The 19,149-nt window shown below is 35.0% G+C and overlaps 1 protein-coding gene across 1 annotated transcript in view; it reads left to right on the top strand.

Moving 5' to 3' along the window:
• Positions 1 to 13,301, top strand: part of EPHA3 (EPH receptor A3) — a 281,424-nt gene extending 268,123 nt beyond the window's left edge. The window contains exons 16-17 of the mRNA XM_004675278.2: positions 7,778 to 7,933; positions 13,065 to 13,301. Coding sequence (XP_004675335.1) covers positions 7,778 to 7,933; positions 13,065 to 13,170 — 262 coding nt within the window. The 3' untranslated portion in view covers positions 13,171 to 13,301. The remainder of the gene's footprint in view (positions 1 to 7,777; positions 7,934 to 13,064) is intronic.
• Positions 13,302 to 19,149: the final 5,848 nt, after the last annotated feature.

Here is a 19,149-nt window from a genome sequence, read left to right as displayed (position 1 = left end):
GGGCAGGCGGCAGGCGGGAATCGAACTCATGCGGAAGTGGCTTCAGATTCTCAGTGCTGCGCTCTAACCCGCTGCGCCACCAGGGAGGGCCAACTTTACTTTTTTATGACATATGATCTTTTAAGAAAACCTCAGAGTTTTTATAAATGAATTAAATGTAATGTGCACATAAGCCCATAACATGAAGGAGTATTTATAAATGCAACATAATGGTGATTTAATGTGACTCACATCTAAAGATAAAATATAATGTCTTATAGGAGGAGCTTTCTTTTCTTGTTCCTTTTGTGTTTAACTGTCGTCTTTACTATTCTCAAGAGTTGTAACTTTCAGGCCTCCCTGGTGGCCTATGGGTTAAGACTCAGTGCTGTCACCCCTCTGGCTTGTGGTCCATCCCAGCAGGTCTACATGGCGCAGTAGACCTCTCCTGCTTCTCCTGCTGCTCCTCTTAGCAGTATATTTCAGCATATTCACCTGTTCTTCTGCCCACTCTGTCTCTAGTGAGTCTTCTCTTGCCCCCCCACTTCTGGTCTACATCCCATTTCTTCTACACACACACAAAGGTAAGTTTTAAGCCAATATATATAACATTTGTTCATGTACTTTAAGGTAGCTAATATGCTATTTTTCTTTGGTAGGAAAATTATATTCAGGGTATACAATCTGGATTTTACATTATGTTAGAACATGGGAATCTGAACCATGGGGGCTTACCAGCATGCACCAACACCTACTCATCTGCTCAATCAGAAATTAAAGCAATTCTTGGCACTTTTACCTTACTGTCCGCACTTCAGTCCAGAAAATCACTAGATCGGCAGGATCCATCGCAAACCCTCTCTTGTGTTACTATTCCCATTCTGACCTCATCCAAGCAGTGGCTTCCATTCTTGTTCCCTGCTGCCATCTTGTCTGCACCAAGCATCTTTTCACATAGACTTTTTCAGATACTGGAAGATTTAATATCAGCTATAGTTTTCTGACAACTACAACCTTGGGGAAGAGGTTGGCAATAAAATGTTTGGAGGTGAAAGGGCTGAAGTGAGTGTATAAAAGAGGAAATAAAAAAAGAAAGGTTGTGGATTCAAGAAACTTCACTGCATTGAGAATTATAGGATGTGGTAGCTAATGAGATGTGCACTGTGAGAGAGAAAGAACTGGAGATCATGTAGCTTCTGCACCTGGAGGGCTCTGAGAACAGTGGTCTGACAGCAGTAAGTGAGACTTCAGGAAGGAAAATCGTCTGTGGGGTCGATGAGCTCACTGAACTCAGGGAAACTGCACCCCACAGATAGCTGGAAGTTCAGTTTCCAAGCTGAGAGAGAGATTGAAATTAATGCTATGTATGCAGTTTAGAGCTAGTGCATTCTTTCCAAAAAAGAAATTAAAAGAAGCCATAATTAGTGACTTGTTTGACAGGTCCAAATAGTAATGCTGATTTTCACAACTATATCCATCTTTATTTATTTATCCATCTAAAATTATTTAATTTCTTGTTCCTATATTTCTTGTGCCTAATACCTATGAATACATGAATAAATATATCTAGAAACATCTGTGACTAATGGATAGCAATTTAGCCTGTGAAGTAAAGCTCTAATAATGGATAATGTTGGTTCATGTAGGTTGACACTGAGACATCTCTCCCCCTAGTCTGTATCCTTTTGCTGCATCTGTGCTTAGCTTCGATTTGTGGCATTGTGGCATGTAGCAAGTATTTTCATTATTAAAACATTAAATGTAGTATTTTGGTCTCTCTTTGAAGCTTTAGAGAGCAGTGCCAGTTGCAAAGCAGAAGAATGTGCAATGGAGGTAGAAACAATGAACACTCAGGGGTGAGACCGAGACTGAAACCACGACAGAAAGCCATGGTTTCTGGTAGAGGGTAGAATGACCTGTGTTAGTTCATGCTGCAAACATTGAGAAGTGATAACTGAGTAAAAAGTTCTTCATTGAAACAGCAAAAAGGATACTGGATATTTTTATAAAACTGATTCTTTTAGCGTGATGTCTGAGACAAAATTTTAAGAGATTTAGTTATAACTAGATGATGATAAGGAAAAAGCAAGAGTTTTGAGAAATTTAGAGTACATATATGTACTTATATGTGTGAAAAAAAAGTAAAAGTAATGTTCTTTCCCTTTTTTGCAATATTTGGAGGTCTTTCTTACAAATATTATTGATAGAAAGTGCTGCCATTAAATAGAAAATGTTCTTACAGTGGTAGATTTTAGATCATAACATGCTCTGTTGTACATTAAAAAGAAATAAAGTTGTTATTTAATGAACTCTTATAAAATCTGTTTTAAGACTACTCTTATAGCTACCGAATTCTTGTTGAATTCAAAATTTAAAAAAAACTAGACAAACATGAGAGATTGAATAATTTCTATATAAAATGAATAAGAAAATTATTTGTTCTTTAACAAAACTTTCAACTCTAGGTCTTGGAATTCCTCTACATCTTATAAATTTCTGAAATCTAATTCTTGGCACAAATAGTTAAATGATATATTCAGTATATTTAGAATGAGGTTCAATAAATTAAGGTAATAGTTCATGGCATGAAAACATAAATAATATAGTCAGTATGTTTAGAATGAAATTCTAAAGATCCAATTATAGTTGACTTAAATAAAATGATTTAAATACATTATTGCTTTGCTTTGATTGCTAACTTTGAGATTTATTATTAATTTGAGCATAAATAGAAACAAAGACAAAGAAGACTCATAATGTTTGACTGTTATTGACACTAAATAAGCATGAATGAGATTCTTCTGATGTCTAAGAGTAAATAGTATAATTCTATTTGGTAAATAGTATAATTCTATTTGGTAATGTGTTCTTTTGATAGATAAATCCTTTTAAGAGAAGTCTAATGACCAAAAACCAATCTGTTTCTCAAAATGACTTTGACCCCTAATTCTGAAATAGTCAGGGTGACTTTCCTCACAGAATAAATATACAGAACTGCTTAGAGGAAAGCAAATATGCCAAATACCCAAGTTTTTTTTTTTTATTTTTTTTATTATTCTTAAGAATCAAAATAGGTAATTTTGCCAGTGGGTGGAATTAAACCAGAGGTAATAGCTATAATTGTTAAAGTTTTGTCCTTAAGGCCTAAAGATAATTAAAATAAACATAATGACTTCGCTTCTCCTTAATGTGTCCTTTATATATCACTCTCCTATTGGGGACTTTGTAGACTCAAAATATTTCTAGCTAAAGATGACAAATTAAATTCATTTAACTCTATCTGAAATTTTAATGTTACCAAAAAAAAGGTTTAGATCATCATAAATCCACTTTTAAAAACTGGCAAACATAGGCCTTTCCATGAAATATAGTAAAAAGACATTTGAAATAAAAAAATATAACAGAAATAAATTATAGGATATTGAAAAAGTATATTACTGTTTTCAGACAATGATAAAGGTAGATGTAACAGATATTTTGCATTAAAAATTATTTCGTTCATCTATTCTCCAAATAAGTCACAACAACAGACAGCACTAAGGTAATGATAGTGGCACAGTGGACATTTGTGACATCTATTTTCATAGTGAGTAGGCATCTACATATTCATTCAAGAAGTGTGTATGAGTCACAACTTTTGATACATGAAAAATAAAGTATTTGGCAGACCAGAGGGAGCTTTATATTATAAAATGTTAACTGGTATTCAATCCTTGTGTTTGAAAATTCCAATGCAATATTAAAATAATAATATCATTAGAAGATATTCTGAAGACTGGGATAAATTTATTGGCATTTGTTTCCCAGTTTCTGGTGCCAATTCATAAGAAACCATTTACAGATATAATAGGAGTTGAAGAGAAGAAAATATATGTATACTTCGTTAGTGCAACTGTATGAAAAGCCATAAAGGAATAATTCACAAACCTCACTACAAGGAGAGAAAGAGAAAGGGAGGAAAGTTATTTTTTACTTCCCTTGAGCAAACATGTAATTTCCATGATTTCTTTTTAATGACTGTGGTCTGCGGCCAGTAGGTACTGATTTATGAAAAGCTGTAAAAGATCAGGTGGAACTCTGCAGGACATCGTTTACAGCTGCATGGATTGAAACCTATCTAATTTGTCTAGTAAAAGTGTGAGCTCACGGTGCACATCACCCAGCCTATAAATTTCCCCTTCAGACCCAATGTCTGGGGCTGGGTCTGAAAAAACTCCAATGCCTGCAGCTGCTCTGAAGCCCACATTCCCTCGGTGCGCATGAAGAGACATCACAGGCTCTTCACAGTGAGAGACAAATTCCTATCCATTGATAAACTCTCCAGATGTCCTCTCGGAGGAGGAAAGGAACCAATTTTTATTTGAAATCCCCAGAGAAATCCTGGAAGTGGAAAAATGATACTTTGCAGGGCTGGTTATTCTGAGGTCACTGGCATTAAAATTAGGTCATTCTTTGTCTTCATTGTACTTTGATCCAAGTAATAAACAGAAAAACTCGGTTGGGGTCACTAATCCCTAATCCGCATGTCCTGTTCTATTTCAATTTGTTTATACTAATTTTCTCCAAACTCTTGTTGAGTATGGCTAAAGTATTGAGTTTAAGAATACAAACCATTCTGAATTGAAAAGACAAAATTCTGCAGTTTGCTATTAGGCGCACTACATAAATATTCTGAATAAATGTCCTGGGGTTTGATTCTTCGTACTCACAAACCCATAAATAAAAAAGTATTACCATTCATGGGATGAGGAGTCGACAAGAGTTGACATTAGGTTCTGCTCTGTAGCTACTGTGTAGAAATCCAGCTTGGTGTGTGTGTGTGGAGATTGTTTAATAACTCATTGTCTTGTTTCTAGGTCTCTTAAATTTTCTTATTAAGCTTTCTCACAGGTATTAATCATCTCCTATCATTCCATTTATCAGTCTTATTACATATCCAGTGAGCCCAAAGTTATAGCGAATACTGGCTTGTGGCAAAGGCCATCTCACTCATGATGACCTTGCTTCAACAGTCACCTGAGAATATCCTGTGAGTTTTGGAGCCCGGATTGTACATTTAGCATTTATAACTCCTCAAGTCTGTAGGAAAAGAACCAAAACAAGAATTTTTGAATTATGAAAATAAACTTTTTTTCAGATAAATAAAAGATCTGTCTTTTTTTTAGAGATTTTTTTTAAAGATTTAATTTATTTATGCATACAGAACTGGGGTACTGGTCAAAGGTGCAGGGGCAGTGAGAGGATTCACTAGAGACAGAGTGGTGAACAGAGCAGGCAGATCGATAAAATACTCTGCTGAAGGGAGCAACAGGCAAGATAGGAGAGATCTGCTGTACCCTGTGGGTTACCTCTGGGCTGAGGATCGAACTCGCACTGAAGCAACGATGACCAACTTCGTAATGTTGCATCCAGCCTGCTCTGACACCAAGGAGAGTCCAGATCTGTCTTTTTAAAAAATAACAAGGATCATTAAAAATAAACTATAACACAGAAACATAAACTCATAATATTGATTTTAAGTCTATAATTCAAACACTTGAAGTAAATTAGCATGCCACTTGAATATATGAGAGATAGCTAGAGAAATTTCATGAATAGTAGAAATCTATTTAAAAATTCATTTTTAGAGAGGTTGTTAGAAAATGTATGCCTTTACTTCGCAGATTTTCTCATTTAGAACAATTTATTCTAAATGTCAAATTTAAGCATTTTAATATAAATGTTGAACTTCATTTAAGCAAATTAATTCATTTTTAAAATATAAGAAAATTTGAATTTTTTTTGTTACAAGGGTACAAGGGTTGGGTAACTTAACGGTAGTAATTTGTAAAAGGTATACAGTATCAGCAAACATGAACAATGCTGAATGCTAACTCTCAAGTAGTGAAAATCTGAGTATACCTTCTCAATCATTGGATAAATATCAAATGATGACACAACATTAATAATAATAATATTTATCAAAACAAAAACAAACTACAGCAGGCTGAATAATGATCCACTTGTGAGCGCTGACTGTGGGATCATTGTGGGTTCACAGAAGTTATAGACTATTGTAAGGAGGCCTTGAATAAAACCTACTTGATAAGGCCGTTGCCTCGATATGTACACAATTTTATACATGACTAAACTTCTAGTTGCTTAAAAAGTAATTAACACAAAATCAAAACACTCAACAGTTTATATAAAATAAATATGCTGTTACTTTCCTTTAGAAGTTTAAAAAACTCATCCACTATTATGTCAGAATAACAGCAGCTTGTGCTCTATCAGGCACAAACATTATTCTGTGGACTCCTATATTTTCTCATTTCAATTTAGTTCATGAGGAATCTCTAGCATCACCATCATCCCCATTGTAGACATGAGGAAATTGACCTGATAAGAAAATCACTCCAGGTCACAAACCACGTGGTTTGTGCTGTGCCCAGGATTCCACCCGCAGGGTTTTACAGTCCTGTTGCCTGTGCACAAGCCACTGAGCTTTACTCAAATTACATTATGGAATTTCAGTGAGCTTAAGAGAAAACAGGAGAAAAAGAATAGGGACAGAGACTCATCTCAGTCATGAGTCAACTGCAGTCATGAGTGAGAATATAACTGTTGCCTAATTCCCAGATCTGCCCCTTTTGCTTGAGGAAGCTCCATTTCTAATTTAATCTCTTTTAGTTTCAGTGTTCACCTCTCTTGGAGGGGTAAGGTATTGGTGCCAAACCAATGTTGTAAAGATTAGTCTATCATATCTGTGTAATATGCTGAGCACAGTGCTCTTGCATTCAAGTCTGCATATATGTAGGCTAATCTTGATTGCTATTGCTGTTGTTATTATTCATCTCAAAGCAAAGACTTCACAGCTACTTTTTGCTTATGCTCCCACCCTTAAGAGGAAAGAGAATGGCAATTGACCTCTTGGTGACTGGTGCCAGCCTCCTGTCAAAGGACAATGGAAGAGGATAAGAATACCCCAAGTGCATAGCAACAGATTACTTATTTGGGTTCTTCAGGATGAAAATAATTTTCTCATTTCTTCTGTGCCCTGTGATTCACTAGATCTTACAGTAGGTCGCAGATCTGCACTCAGCTCTATACTTTTATTAAAAAGTGTCTTAGTTCATTGTATTGTATGATATAAATCATAGTCACAATCTGTATCTGTCTGCCTCTCATCTTTCTATATCGTGAACTCCATCTGATGTTGTGATAAATGTAAGTACTTCATTTAGTGTAACTCAACTACTTTTTTCCAATCTTGTGTACTTTTATTTGGATGATATTTGTGACATATTAAAATCTGAAATGACTTAATGCCCTGCTGTAAGTACAGTCTAGGTTATTCAAACTGTCCTTTTGATAGCAATTTATACAATGTCTCCAAATGAATATACAGTAGGCAGGATTTAATATTGGAAGTCAAATTCACCCCCAAAGCAGAGAGCAAAGCATTCAGTACATTACATCTGCTATAACTGTATGCTAAATTACCACCATCTTTGCTAATGACTAAACAAATTAAATTATGAAAAGTATGTATGGATATATTTATGCATTTCACTGCCAGCATTTCAATGATTTAAAAAGCAGTCATGAGAGGAGAAGGAGCACTTAGACAAGATGATTACACAGTATTCTTGAAACTGCCAGTTTGAGCAGATGAAACCTTCATGGCAGATAAATTCCACAAATAAACTAGAAAGCCACATGAAATCTGGAAGTTCCTGCTGATGTTGGTGTCAAATTTTGACATGTAACATCTCTGCTGATTCCTGTTCTCTCTCCTCTGGTGTTTCTCTTTCTACAGACCATCAAACCTTCTGCTGGACCAAAGTAACATGGACATCACGACCTTCCGTACAACAGGTGACTGGCTTAATGGTGTCCGGACAGCACAGTGCAAAGAAATCTTTACAGGCGTGGAGTACAGTTCTTGTGACACTATTGCCAAGATTTCCACAGAGTAAGAAAAAGATTTTAAGCAGACTTATTATTCTGCACTTTTTAGTATATCTTTATTTTGTGATTGTGTTATAAATACTAGTTGCATCCCTGAGGTAATTACTTTCTCCTGTAGCCACTGAGCTGATTCCTAGGTCTGTTTGTGAATTACACCTTCTGGATTAATGTGTGTGTGTGTGTCTTCATCCCTCAAAATAGGTACCCACCATTGGGGTCTTCGATGCTGATCATCTTCAGATAGACCAACAGATTCATACATGTACCTACATTCAAATGAAGATTAGGATATTCTTGCGCTTCTAATTTTCTTTTATATTTAGCAAAGTCTAACCTGTGTGTAAATGAAAAATTGAGAGCTAAATGGGTAAACTGATATATAGGGAAGCATGTTCAAGTCAAAAAGTAATTTATCATATTAGATGATTAAAAAATTATTTAATAGTTAGAAAAATGACTGCTTCACTATTTAGGTAAGAATATTATGCTGGAAGAAGTCATAAACAGTAAAAGGCAAGATTTTATTGTTTCCTTAAAAGATACATTGTCAGCTTTGAAAGATGAAATATTCATAACTTATAGTCTTACTTAATACTTATACAGCTTTATGCATTGAAAGCCAAAAATACTCAAGGATAATATATTTATTAGAGAGAGTTTGTGGTAGTAGGAATTTTTGATATGAGAAATCCATGGGTTTAAGGAAAAGGAGTTTACATGGCATTAACTTTGAACCCATTAGTGTTCTGTAACTGTTGTCCTCTCACAAGTTATGGAATTGGGAACTAGAAAGTGAAGTGCTAGGAGCCATAGTGCTCATTTCTCTATGAATGAGAATTAATTTACTTCACTTTTTAGTCAACTGCATCATTTGAATCATTTTTTTTGTCTTGCACAGTGACTTTTAAAAAATAGTTTTTTCATGTCAGGTTATGCAACTTTGGTGTGTCACTCAACTCACCAGGGTCATTTTCATTCTAAGTAGCCAGAAGAGAGTTTCTGTTGGGCTCTGTCCTGCCTTTTTATTGGGCTCTGCAAAGATATATGCTTTCCATGATCTAATCATTTCCATTCTAAAGAAATGGAATGAGATAGCATAAGATTGACTGTTGGAACCATTTTCTGAGTGTAGGATGGAGAGTTGTTTCAAAGAAAGGAGTGCCATGCTGGTTGGAGATGCCAAAAATTGTACACAATTTTATAGTCACTCTGTCTGTTTGGAAATGGTGTCCATAGTCTTGTGAGATTATTCTGACTCTGATGTTTCTCTTTTTAAAAATATTTATTTTAATTTACTTATGCATATGAGAACGGGGTTGGGGGTGCAGGCCAGAGGTGTAGGGGTGAGAAGATTCACTAGAGACAGAGTCGGGAGCAGAACGGGCAGATCTACTGAAATACACTGCTGAGGGGAGCAGAGGGCGAGACAGGAGAGACCTGCCATGCCATGTGGGTCACCTCTGGGATCAGGGATCAAACGCATGTTGAAGTGGTTGGCAATTGCTCAATAGTATTGAGACTTTAACCCCTGCACCTTCAGGAAGGCCCCCTCTGATGTTTCTTAAATAAATGTTTTAGTGCCCTTAAGTCTTCCCCTCTCCAACTAATAGTTGAATTTTTAAATGCTGTTGAGTATTTAAAGACTTTCACGATTACTGTTAAATGAGTCATTTAAGCAAGGACACTGGATAAAACAGATTAGACTTCAAAGAGGACTATATAGTATATTAAATAGACATGTAAGTGACTAAAAAGTAAGAAATTTACTCTTTGTAACAATTCAATCAGAAAATCAAATAATATCACAAAAGGACCTGTTGAAGAGGAACATTTGTTCTTAGAAAATAGCTTACTTAACACATTAGCATTTCTGTTTAAGGTGGAATGAATCAACTTCTGACCCAATTGACAATAGGCTTTAGTTCCATTGGTAGTTATTTTGGTGCAACACTGTCACAAAATATATTGTTTTTAAATGTTTTACAAATTATTTTAGTAGTATAAACACTTTGGGTTATGCTATACAAAACACCTGCTTTAGGGCATCGATGCTTAGCAAAGAACAAACACAAGTCTGAACCTTTAAACACCACTGCCACACTTTTAAAAACTAAGATATACAAATGTTTATTCTAATAAAATATCAGCACAAATTTGTAGATAATGAAAGAGGATGAGGCAGAACAGTGTTGATAAGATTAAATACTAGTTCACAAATTAAAAATAGTCATTCTAAGTTGTGAATTTGGTTAAAAAAAAGCCATTTGTGTAAAAACATGAAGTGAATCATTTCCTATATTTACTAGTTAGGGGGACTTTTGTCTCAACACTACAGTGTTGGATTTTAATCATTTTGGGTGAGTTAGAATTATTTGGCTTAGCTTTTACTATTATTTAAACAGCTGATGAGTACACATTCAGGATGAAAGCTGACTTTTCCTGATAGGTTGCTCTGTCAACCTTCACAAATGAGCCAAAGGCTTTCAGATCTCTTCATATTCTAATCTCCATACTGTTCTTTCATCAGTCCTTTCAGGGACAGCATGGGATTAGCATCTATTGACCTAAAACTCCTTGAAAATAATTGCTTGTTTCTCGGTCCTCTGCAATATAGTATACTTCATGTCTCTAGTTTATGTAACAGAAGGATACATTAAAAAAAAACCTAATGCACTAGGAATTTGGGGAAATCTGACAAGGCACACTTTTCATTTTAAATGCTATAAAATATGTAAGTGGACATTTCACCTTTACATTTACAGTTTTATTATTTGAATTTCAGTATCATTTTTTGTGTGTTATCCAGAACCAGTTCAAAACTGATTACCTTGACTTCATTATTCTACTTCTCATAGAATAGGACAGATCTACCTGAAAACAGCCACTGAGTTTTTGTCTTTTATTCACATCTAAACTATCAAGTCATAAGGCAAGATCAATAGAGTTTCATACCAAATAGTATTAATTTGCTAGCTTACTCAAGCCATGTAATTTTTAAAACAGGTCCACAAAATAAAAAGTTTTAATCAGTTTTAAAGTACCATTTCATAGTCTAAAATGATTACAGAGGTTAATGTGAAAAAGAAGAGAGAACAAGCAAGTGGAAACTGCAGAGAGGGTTAAGTGTGTAGAGTGGAGAGCAGGCAGGTTACCTGCCTCAGGTCCATATCCTGTTGCTCGGATACCACTTTCAAAGTGTCATCACCTGTCCTATATCTTTTGAAGTACAAGATAGCACACTAACCTCTGGTTTGAATATTGAACTGCTCCTTACTCTTGCACTTTTCCACTGCTCTCTTGAATATGATAGTCAAAATGGTATAAATAAAAAGGGAGTCATAGTGAGAGTATTGTAGCGGGTGTTAGAGCTATTTTGAACATGGCAGGATATGAGTGAGTAGAAGACATTTTGGTAGGAATAGATAGGTTAGAGAGCACATAAAAACCCAAGCTGAAGCATAACCCTTAAATGACTACTTCAGTTCTCGTTCCTAATGTCATAAGAGGGAGATATTTGAGTCGAGACCTGAAAGACATGCATATACTTAAACAATATATGCCTAAATCAATAATACTTACTCAATCATCTACACATTTAGCTACGTCTTTCACCTTGAGTGATATTCCTTATGTTCGTATATCCTTTAATGCTCATTTCTGGATTTACATTTTAAATTTATTAATTTTGATAAAATGGTATCCTTGTTTTTAAATTTTGAAATAACTTTATATTTTAAGGAAATGGTTCTAATTATCTATGTCTATACAATGAACTGCCTTAAAACCTAGAAGTAAAAATCACATTTTTGGGCCCTCCCTGGTGGCACAGCAGGTTGGAGCGCTGCTCTGTGAAGCTAAGCCAAGGCTGCTTCTGTGCAAGTTCGATCCCTGTCCAAGGTGATCTACATGGTGCAGCAGGCTTCTCCAGATCGCCAGCTGCTCCCCTCAGCAGTGTTTTTCATCGATCTGTCTGTTCTGTTCCCCATTCTGACTCTGGTGAAACCTCTCGCCACCCCTGCACCTCTGGCCTGTATCCCATTTCTATATGCATAAATAAATAAATAAATATTTTTAAAACAAACAAAAAAAGAAGACAGTTGTCAAGCAGTCTGAAAGATTCTATCTAGAGCTTTATGAATATTTCTCATATCAAAAACACACACACAATTTTATGTCCTAGGGTATGAATTTTGGCAGAGCTCAAGCAAGAGATTCTTTTGCTCTGATGTTGGGCTCATGCCTGTCTGCCTTGGTGCAGATGGCTCAGAGTTAGGCCCAGAAGCAGAGCCCTGGAGACCAGCACTGCAAACCTAACTGCTTCCAAGTGGCCTTTCCTGTCTTAGTCTCAGCAGACCTCTTCTATGGTGGCACCTAGACAAGAGATAAATTGTGGAATGTGGAAGTTTCTTAAGATGCTAGTGCTTACGTTGATACAGTATTCCTTTCAACATATCCACTAGTCAACATAGTCCCTGAGCTGACCCGATTCAAGTGAAGGGGATGATGCCCACAAAGAATGAATGATCATCTACATTTATTTTCTGGTGTTGCCAAGGCTGTTTATGGTAACGAATTACCACAGACTAATTGACTTAAGCAGAAATCTATTTTCTTGTAGTTCTAGAGACTAGAAGTCAGCAATGAAGTGTCATTAATGAGTTTTTTCTTACCTCTTCCAGTTTCTGGTGGATCCTGGCTTGCCTTGGGCTCTAGTCAAATAACTGGTCTCTTCCTCTTTTGTTATAAGGCTTTCTTCTTCATGTCACCATGTGTTCTCTGTCTTTGATACTATATAGATATGATTTTGGGCCCATCCTAACCCAGTATCACCCTCATCTAATCCTTACCGTGATGACATCTGCAATGACCCTATTTCCAGATAGAACCATGTGGTAGGGCTTTAGGTTGATTTAAAAAAAAAAAATTAGAAACTATTCAATCCTTTATGCTATTGATATTCTTCCACAAGGAGAGAGGTGAAATGCAGGGTTATAATATGTGGGTGATACAAAAATCAGAAAATGAAGTCCAAAGCACTGAGGTATATAATTGTTCAAGTTTTGTGAATTGAAAAACACCTTTCTACACACTAACCAAGATACTCCGTTCCTTACCAGACGTTTTCTCTTTTACAGTGATATGAAAAAGGTTGGTGTCACTGTGGTTGGACCACAGAAGAAGATCATCAGTAGCATTAAAGCTCTAGAAACACAATCAAAGAATGGTCCCGTACCCGTGTAAAGTGCCATTTCTGGAAGGAAGTGGTGACTCTGGAAGACGTAGCATCACTCTGCAGATGGATGACAATGCTAGGGATACTGATGGAAGTTCCAAGCTCAATAAGACACTCAGATATGAGTACAAATGCCTTAAAATGGAATTGAAAGACTCTTTATTTTCCCCTATCATTTAGTGGATGGGTGGGTGGGCATACTTTGTTTATAATTGCTTTTTAAAATTAGTTTATGGATTAAATTAAAATTCTTCAGCACGAAATGGTGAAGAACTAGCCTAGAGCCATTGATCATAAACTGACTCATAAAAGCAAAACAAGTGAAGTAACATAATGAACATAGTGGCTCTATTTATGAATAGCCACAAAGGCTTGCAATATTTTTATACACAGAAGAAATCTGTAACAGGTATTTTGTTTCTTTAAAAGTGAGCAAAATAGAGGAATTTATACCTCAAACCAACTGGCCATATTTACTGCCTTTTCATTGTATTATTCTCTTATCTGTTAAAAGCATATAGACATAAAGTTTGTGGTAGTTTTAAGTTCTGCACATTTTTAATCAATAGCTTCCTTAAATCTTATCATGTAAAAATGTGTCTTAATTTTGAAGAAAAGTACATATTTATTTTCTTTTGAATTGTTTTTATTGTTTTCTATTTATGCCGTGATGATTTCATTTGGATTTGTTACAGCCAAGTGCCAAATGTTCTTTCAAATTGTCAACAGTAAGAAACATGCTAAACTAAATATAGAGAATGATGGATGGGTTTCTTTCCAGATTTGTGGAACCCTCCACTCATATGCACCTCTCTTTCTCTTTTCCTCCCTTCCACCCTCTCTCACCCCTCTCTTTTCTCCTTCCCCCCTCTTTTCCTCCTCTCTATCTTCAGTGTATCTGTCAAGTACCAATCATGTATCTATAAAGATAGAAACCAAACCCTTTCCTTGTTCATACACTAACCAAATCTCTCACAATGGAAATTATTTCATGCATTTTTTTGTCCCTGCATTTACTATGAACTTTATGTTCCTAATTTAGTGTAATATACTGGCTTGTATGTATGGACTCCCAGTGGCATACCCACTCTTCTCCAGTGCTTAGGAGACAGACCAACAACTCCCTTCATTGGTATAGACCTATACTAGAGCTTTTGAATAGAGAACAACTACAATGGAAAGAATTGAAACCTCTTTCTAGATTGCTGCATTAATTAACAGCTATGGGCCAATGCATAGATCAAACAGTCACTTGATGACAGGCTTTGTAATGCTACTTAGTATCTGTTTAAGCTGTTGGGGATGTCAATAGGGAATGATGACAGCTAAGCTATTCATCCTTATCACTGAGGTAGTATTTATTGGACATATCATTTACACAATACCTGGTTAACTAAAAGTGCTTCAAAATCTTCAGGCAGTGGAGAGATCCCTCATTGCAGGAACTTAGATGTAATATTCCAAAAAGCTCAAATATGAGTATACTCAAATAAAAATTGCAAACATGTACTTGTAGAGATCTAGCTACTGATATATTGTGAAGCACCATTTAGCTCTGTCTATATTATCCCTAATACTGATCTGATCATGTTATGAGAATAAGAAATGCATATGTCACAAGAATACAATGGATGAAACAATGCTGCAACCTTTATGTTCTTATGCACAATGGAACACAATCAACCTACAATCACAGATCAAAACTCCAAGTGTGAATCTATTGTAAATTTACTATAATGAGTTACATTGTGTTCCTTCATATATGAGATTGTTTCTCAAACTGGCAATATTTTTTATAGTCAAAGGAATCATCCTACTAGAATTCTGTATTGGATATATACGAGCATGAACTTTAAAAAAGATATAGGCAATGATGAAATCAGTTAGAAATTTCACTTAATCCTACTAGAAGCCACTAGACAACACTTTTATAATCAAGCATTTTGTGTTGTGGAATGTTAGACTGAAATCTGAATCAGGCTTCACTCATTTGTTTCCAGACTAACACTTGCTTTCATAGATACTATGCTGAGCATGCACAAAAATTCTGTGCATTTCAAGAACTCATAGAAGTTGAGGATTGTTGAATCTATTTCACTTATTTTGACTGTGGTTTCCATTTATGGTAAAGATTATATACACAGTATATTGCCCTTCATTTTTTCCACTATTTTTATATCTGACCTCTTATAATTTTACACAATTCTTACCCTGTACATATGTAAACATACAGTATACAATTCTTAACTGTGGAGTAGAGGTACTAGAATACTGTGGCCATCTCTTTGTACAGGATCTGCATTGACTTTCAATAAATATGAAACCACAATCCCTTGTGATGTTATGTACCATATTACCTGTTTTATACCTTCATTTTGATTCACATAAATTATTTATTTCCAGTCATTCTCCCAGTTTATGCTGGACTAAATGCCAGTTAATCCATGTATAAATGTGATATGATTGGCAATATGTATTTACTTTAAACTTGTATGTTCAAAACATGACTTATTTGGTTTATGTTGTACAATGCAGATGGCCTCTTACTAATGTAAAATGATTTGTAGTGGAAACATTTATATTTTTATAATAAACATAATGAAAATATTTTTTACAGATTGGAATACAGAAGTGGTCTTTGAAACTTTTTTTTTAAAATGATGAAAATATTGTGCTTATTTAAACATCAAAATAATGAAGCTTATATAAGTTATAAAAAAATGTGCTTCTGTTTCTTTTTTCTTCATTAATGAGGAAGGGTTCCTGTTTTTATGTAATCCACATTTCCAGATCTAAATCTCATTATCAGTAAGCAAAAAGGTAATCAGGAAGTATTTTCATGGCTAAAGAACAGAACTGAATAAGCAGTTTTCTTTTGAGTACAAGTGACAAAACCCAAATAAATTAGTTTAAGGATACCAAGAAAACTTTTAGCCAATCTGATGGAAAAGTCTGGTATAAACTTATCAGGTTTTTGCACAGTTGTTTAGTCTCTGTATCCTTCACATGACCTTATTTTTTTAATTGGATTGATTGGTAAGCTGTATCTTTTAAAACATTGCTCTAGCTCATATAATTCTACAACATCATTTCTGTGAGATAATCACCATTCCTTGATGATTAAAAAAAAAAAAAAAACTCTTTGGGCACTGCAGAATTCATAAGCCCTATCTGGGTCCCTTTGAATGGGACAGTGAATTACTCAGATTGGCAAATACTTAGTCCTATGTGCTTTTCCTGGGAGAGTGTGGTGGGGCCAGGTGAGGTTAACAAGCTATCGGGATTAGACATGGTAGAGAGCTTTATGTCTGGGACAAAGTCAGAATATCATTTATGAAAAAAAGGTAGGAATTATTAATAAATCCCCAAATTAAAAAGAAAAAAAAAGCAAAACAACACCTGCGCCTATAACACACACCAGATGCTTTGCATAAAGTATGTCTCTAGTCATTTCCAATCTACTTTAGAAAAACAGTATATATGAAAACTAAAAATGCTAATTGATCAGGATTACCATAGAGGTGAAAGTAGTTAAGGAGAGATCACAGAATATGTCAGATTTCAATTTTCTTTGAAAGAGAAATAGCATTTGCTCATCTGTAGTTTTATGGAGAATAACTTGTAAAAAGGAGATTAGCTAAATAAAGGGGAAGAGGAAAATAATTTATTCATTCAGTAAATATGTTTTAAGCATTTCTGTGACTTAGGTGTTTTGCTATCACCATGGTTAAATCTTTCCAACAATCCCATGAACAGGCATTACTCACTATTAATAGTTGAGGAAATCAGGGCTCTGAATGTTTAAATCAGATTTTAAAGGACATCTTTTGTAAATAAACAGATATTTTGAACTGGAATCTTTATTCTGTCCTCTTCCCATAACTGCATTTGTTCTTGGTGCTTGTTTTAGAAGATTCCAAATGAGGCCATGACTGGAGTTTTTGTAACCTAGAAATTAAAATGTATTTTTTTTCTCTTCCTTCTCCTCTCACATCACATCAGCTCTAATGATATTTTAGGAATGCCACCTTCTTTTCCCTGTCATACTCCAAGAACACTGCTGATTTCTCTAGACTATGAGAATCTTCTAAATAATGTATCCGCCTTCAGTCCCAATATTTCCAACATGAGTCTGATAAATATGTTAGAGGAAATATAATTTTATAGTTTCTCTACATAGGGTGCTAAATGAAATGCCTCAGGGGCTCAGCAACTTATGTAAATACAGTGAAGAGTGATGATTCATAAAAGCACCTTTCTATTCTCCAAAACAAACTTCTGAGAGACAAAGCAACAAGGAATCAAAATGAATTACTGATCTTTCCAATAGGCAATCTGAGTCTTTGTGAGAAATTTTAGATATGATAGTGCCCCAGCTAAACAGGAAACAAAACCACAGCCAAGGGCTGAAGTGAGCCTACAGTTCCTGACTTATACTTTCTTGAGTGCAAAATATTCTTTAATATTGCACCATAAAAATCTCCTTCAAATAAAATATCGCTTTCCTCTGTAGTCTCCTGGGTGCCCATGGCTTCCTCACATTGTACACCATGGCACCAGACCCCTTGTAGTTCTCTTATTTTCTTAATATCTCACAATGTTTTCCTTTGATGCATCAGAAACTTTGACCATTATGTCATTTTTCCAGAATCACTTAGTCACACTGTTCATTCTTCAGGTTCCCTTCTCTCACCATCACTGGATCAGGCACATTTTATGATGCAATGAAAAAACCCTGTGATTGAATCTGCAGAACATTTAACATTTTCCCCTAAAATCACCTGTTCTTTATGCTTCCTCCCTACTTATGAATGAAGGCACTTTGAATAGAATGGGTCTTCTAAATCACTGTACCCATTTGTCCATTGCAATGTCTGGTATCTAATACACATTCAAAATAAGAGGTTGACTAAAACAATTTTTGATAACATAGTAAAAATAGTGTCCCTGATTAGTTTTCTTTCCTTAAAGGGAAAAGTGTAAATTTCTTTCAGGTTAATAAAATTAATTAATGTTCTAGTTGTGTATCTTGGATCATTGAACATACTGATTTCTGCTAGAATCGGTTCATTTCCATAGAATTTTGTGAACTTATTTCATTGGTCTCAATGCTCCCATTTTTCTTAGAGCAGTTAAGTCGTTTAAGTAGACCCTTGAACCAGAGTTTAACTATAAAAATTTAACAAGGTAAATGCCAAAGCTTTCCTGATACTCTCTACTCTCTTACTATGTACAAATAACATCAACATGCCTACTAAAAACTACGCTTCTTATGAGCCATCTGGGATATACATTCTATTGACCCAGGGGATCTAGATACGATTTGGGAAAATAAGTGGTAGTGTTAAATACACCATAAAGTGAAGATGCTGGAGATTTACAGAAGTCCTCACCCTGAAATTCTCTGGGAAAAGTCAGTTACAAGTTGATAGAGAATAGACATAATTAAATCACATTTTCATGCTAGGTGGGCTATCACATTCTATGTTAAAAAAAATGAAAGTTCTCCTTTAAAATTATACAGTAAAAATTAAAATGTAATTAAAAACAAAGAATATTATTTTCCACTTAAAATAGATATAGTATAAGTGACAATAGCAATAATAATATCAAATAAGTCTTCAAAATACCCTTGACAGTTTCTATTACATATATGCCTATATGTATATTAAAATATTCCAAATAATAATGACCATTACCAATTGAGCATTTGCATACTCTTACCATATATTACACATCTCCCAACCACTTGTTATTATCCACTCTATAAGTTGAAAGTGGAGGTTTATAGTGGCAATAACCAGACAAAGTCAGACAGCTAACAAGTAAAACAACTTAAATAAAAATCAACTCCATGACCCTTCCTCTGAATGACTAGACATTATCTTTCAGTGTAATATTAATAAAGATAAAAACTGAAAAAGATCTATGAAATGCTGTCTGAACTTATCATTTTGGCTAGATTCCATTTTGACATCTCTCCCATT

Source organism: Condylura cristata, unplaced genomic scaffold, assembly GCF_000260355.1.
Source record: "Condylura cristata isolate star-nosed mole 26May11 unplaced genomic scaffold, ConCri1.0 scaffold00003, whole genome shotgun sequence".
Lineage (NCBI taxonomy): Eukaryota > Metazoa > Chordata > Mammalia > Eulipotyphla > Talpidae > Condylura > Condylura cristata.
Note: the sequence above shows the minus strand (reverse complement) of the source record. Positions and strands in the feature narration are given on the sequence as shown.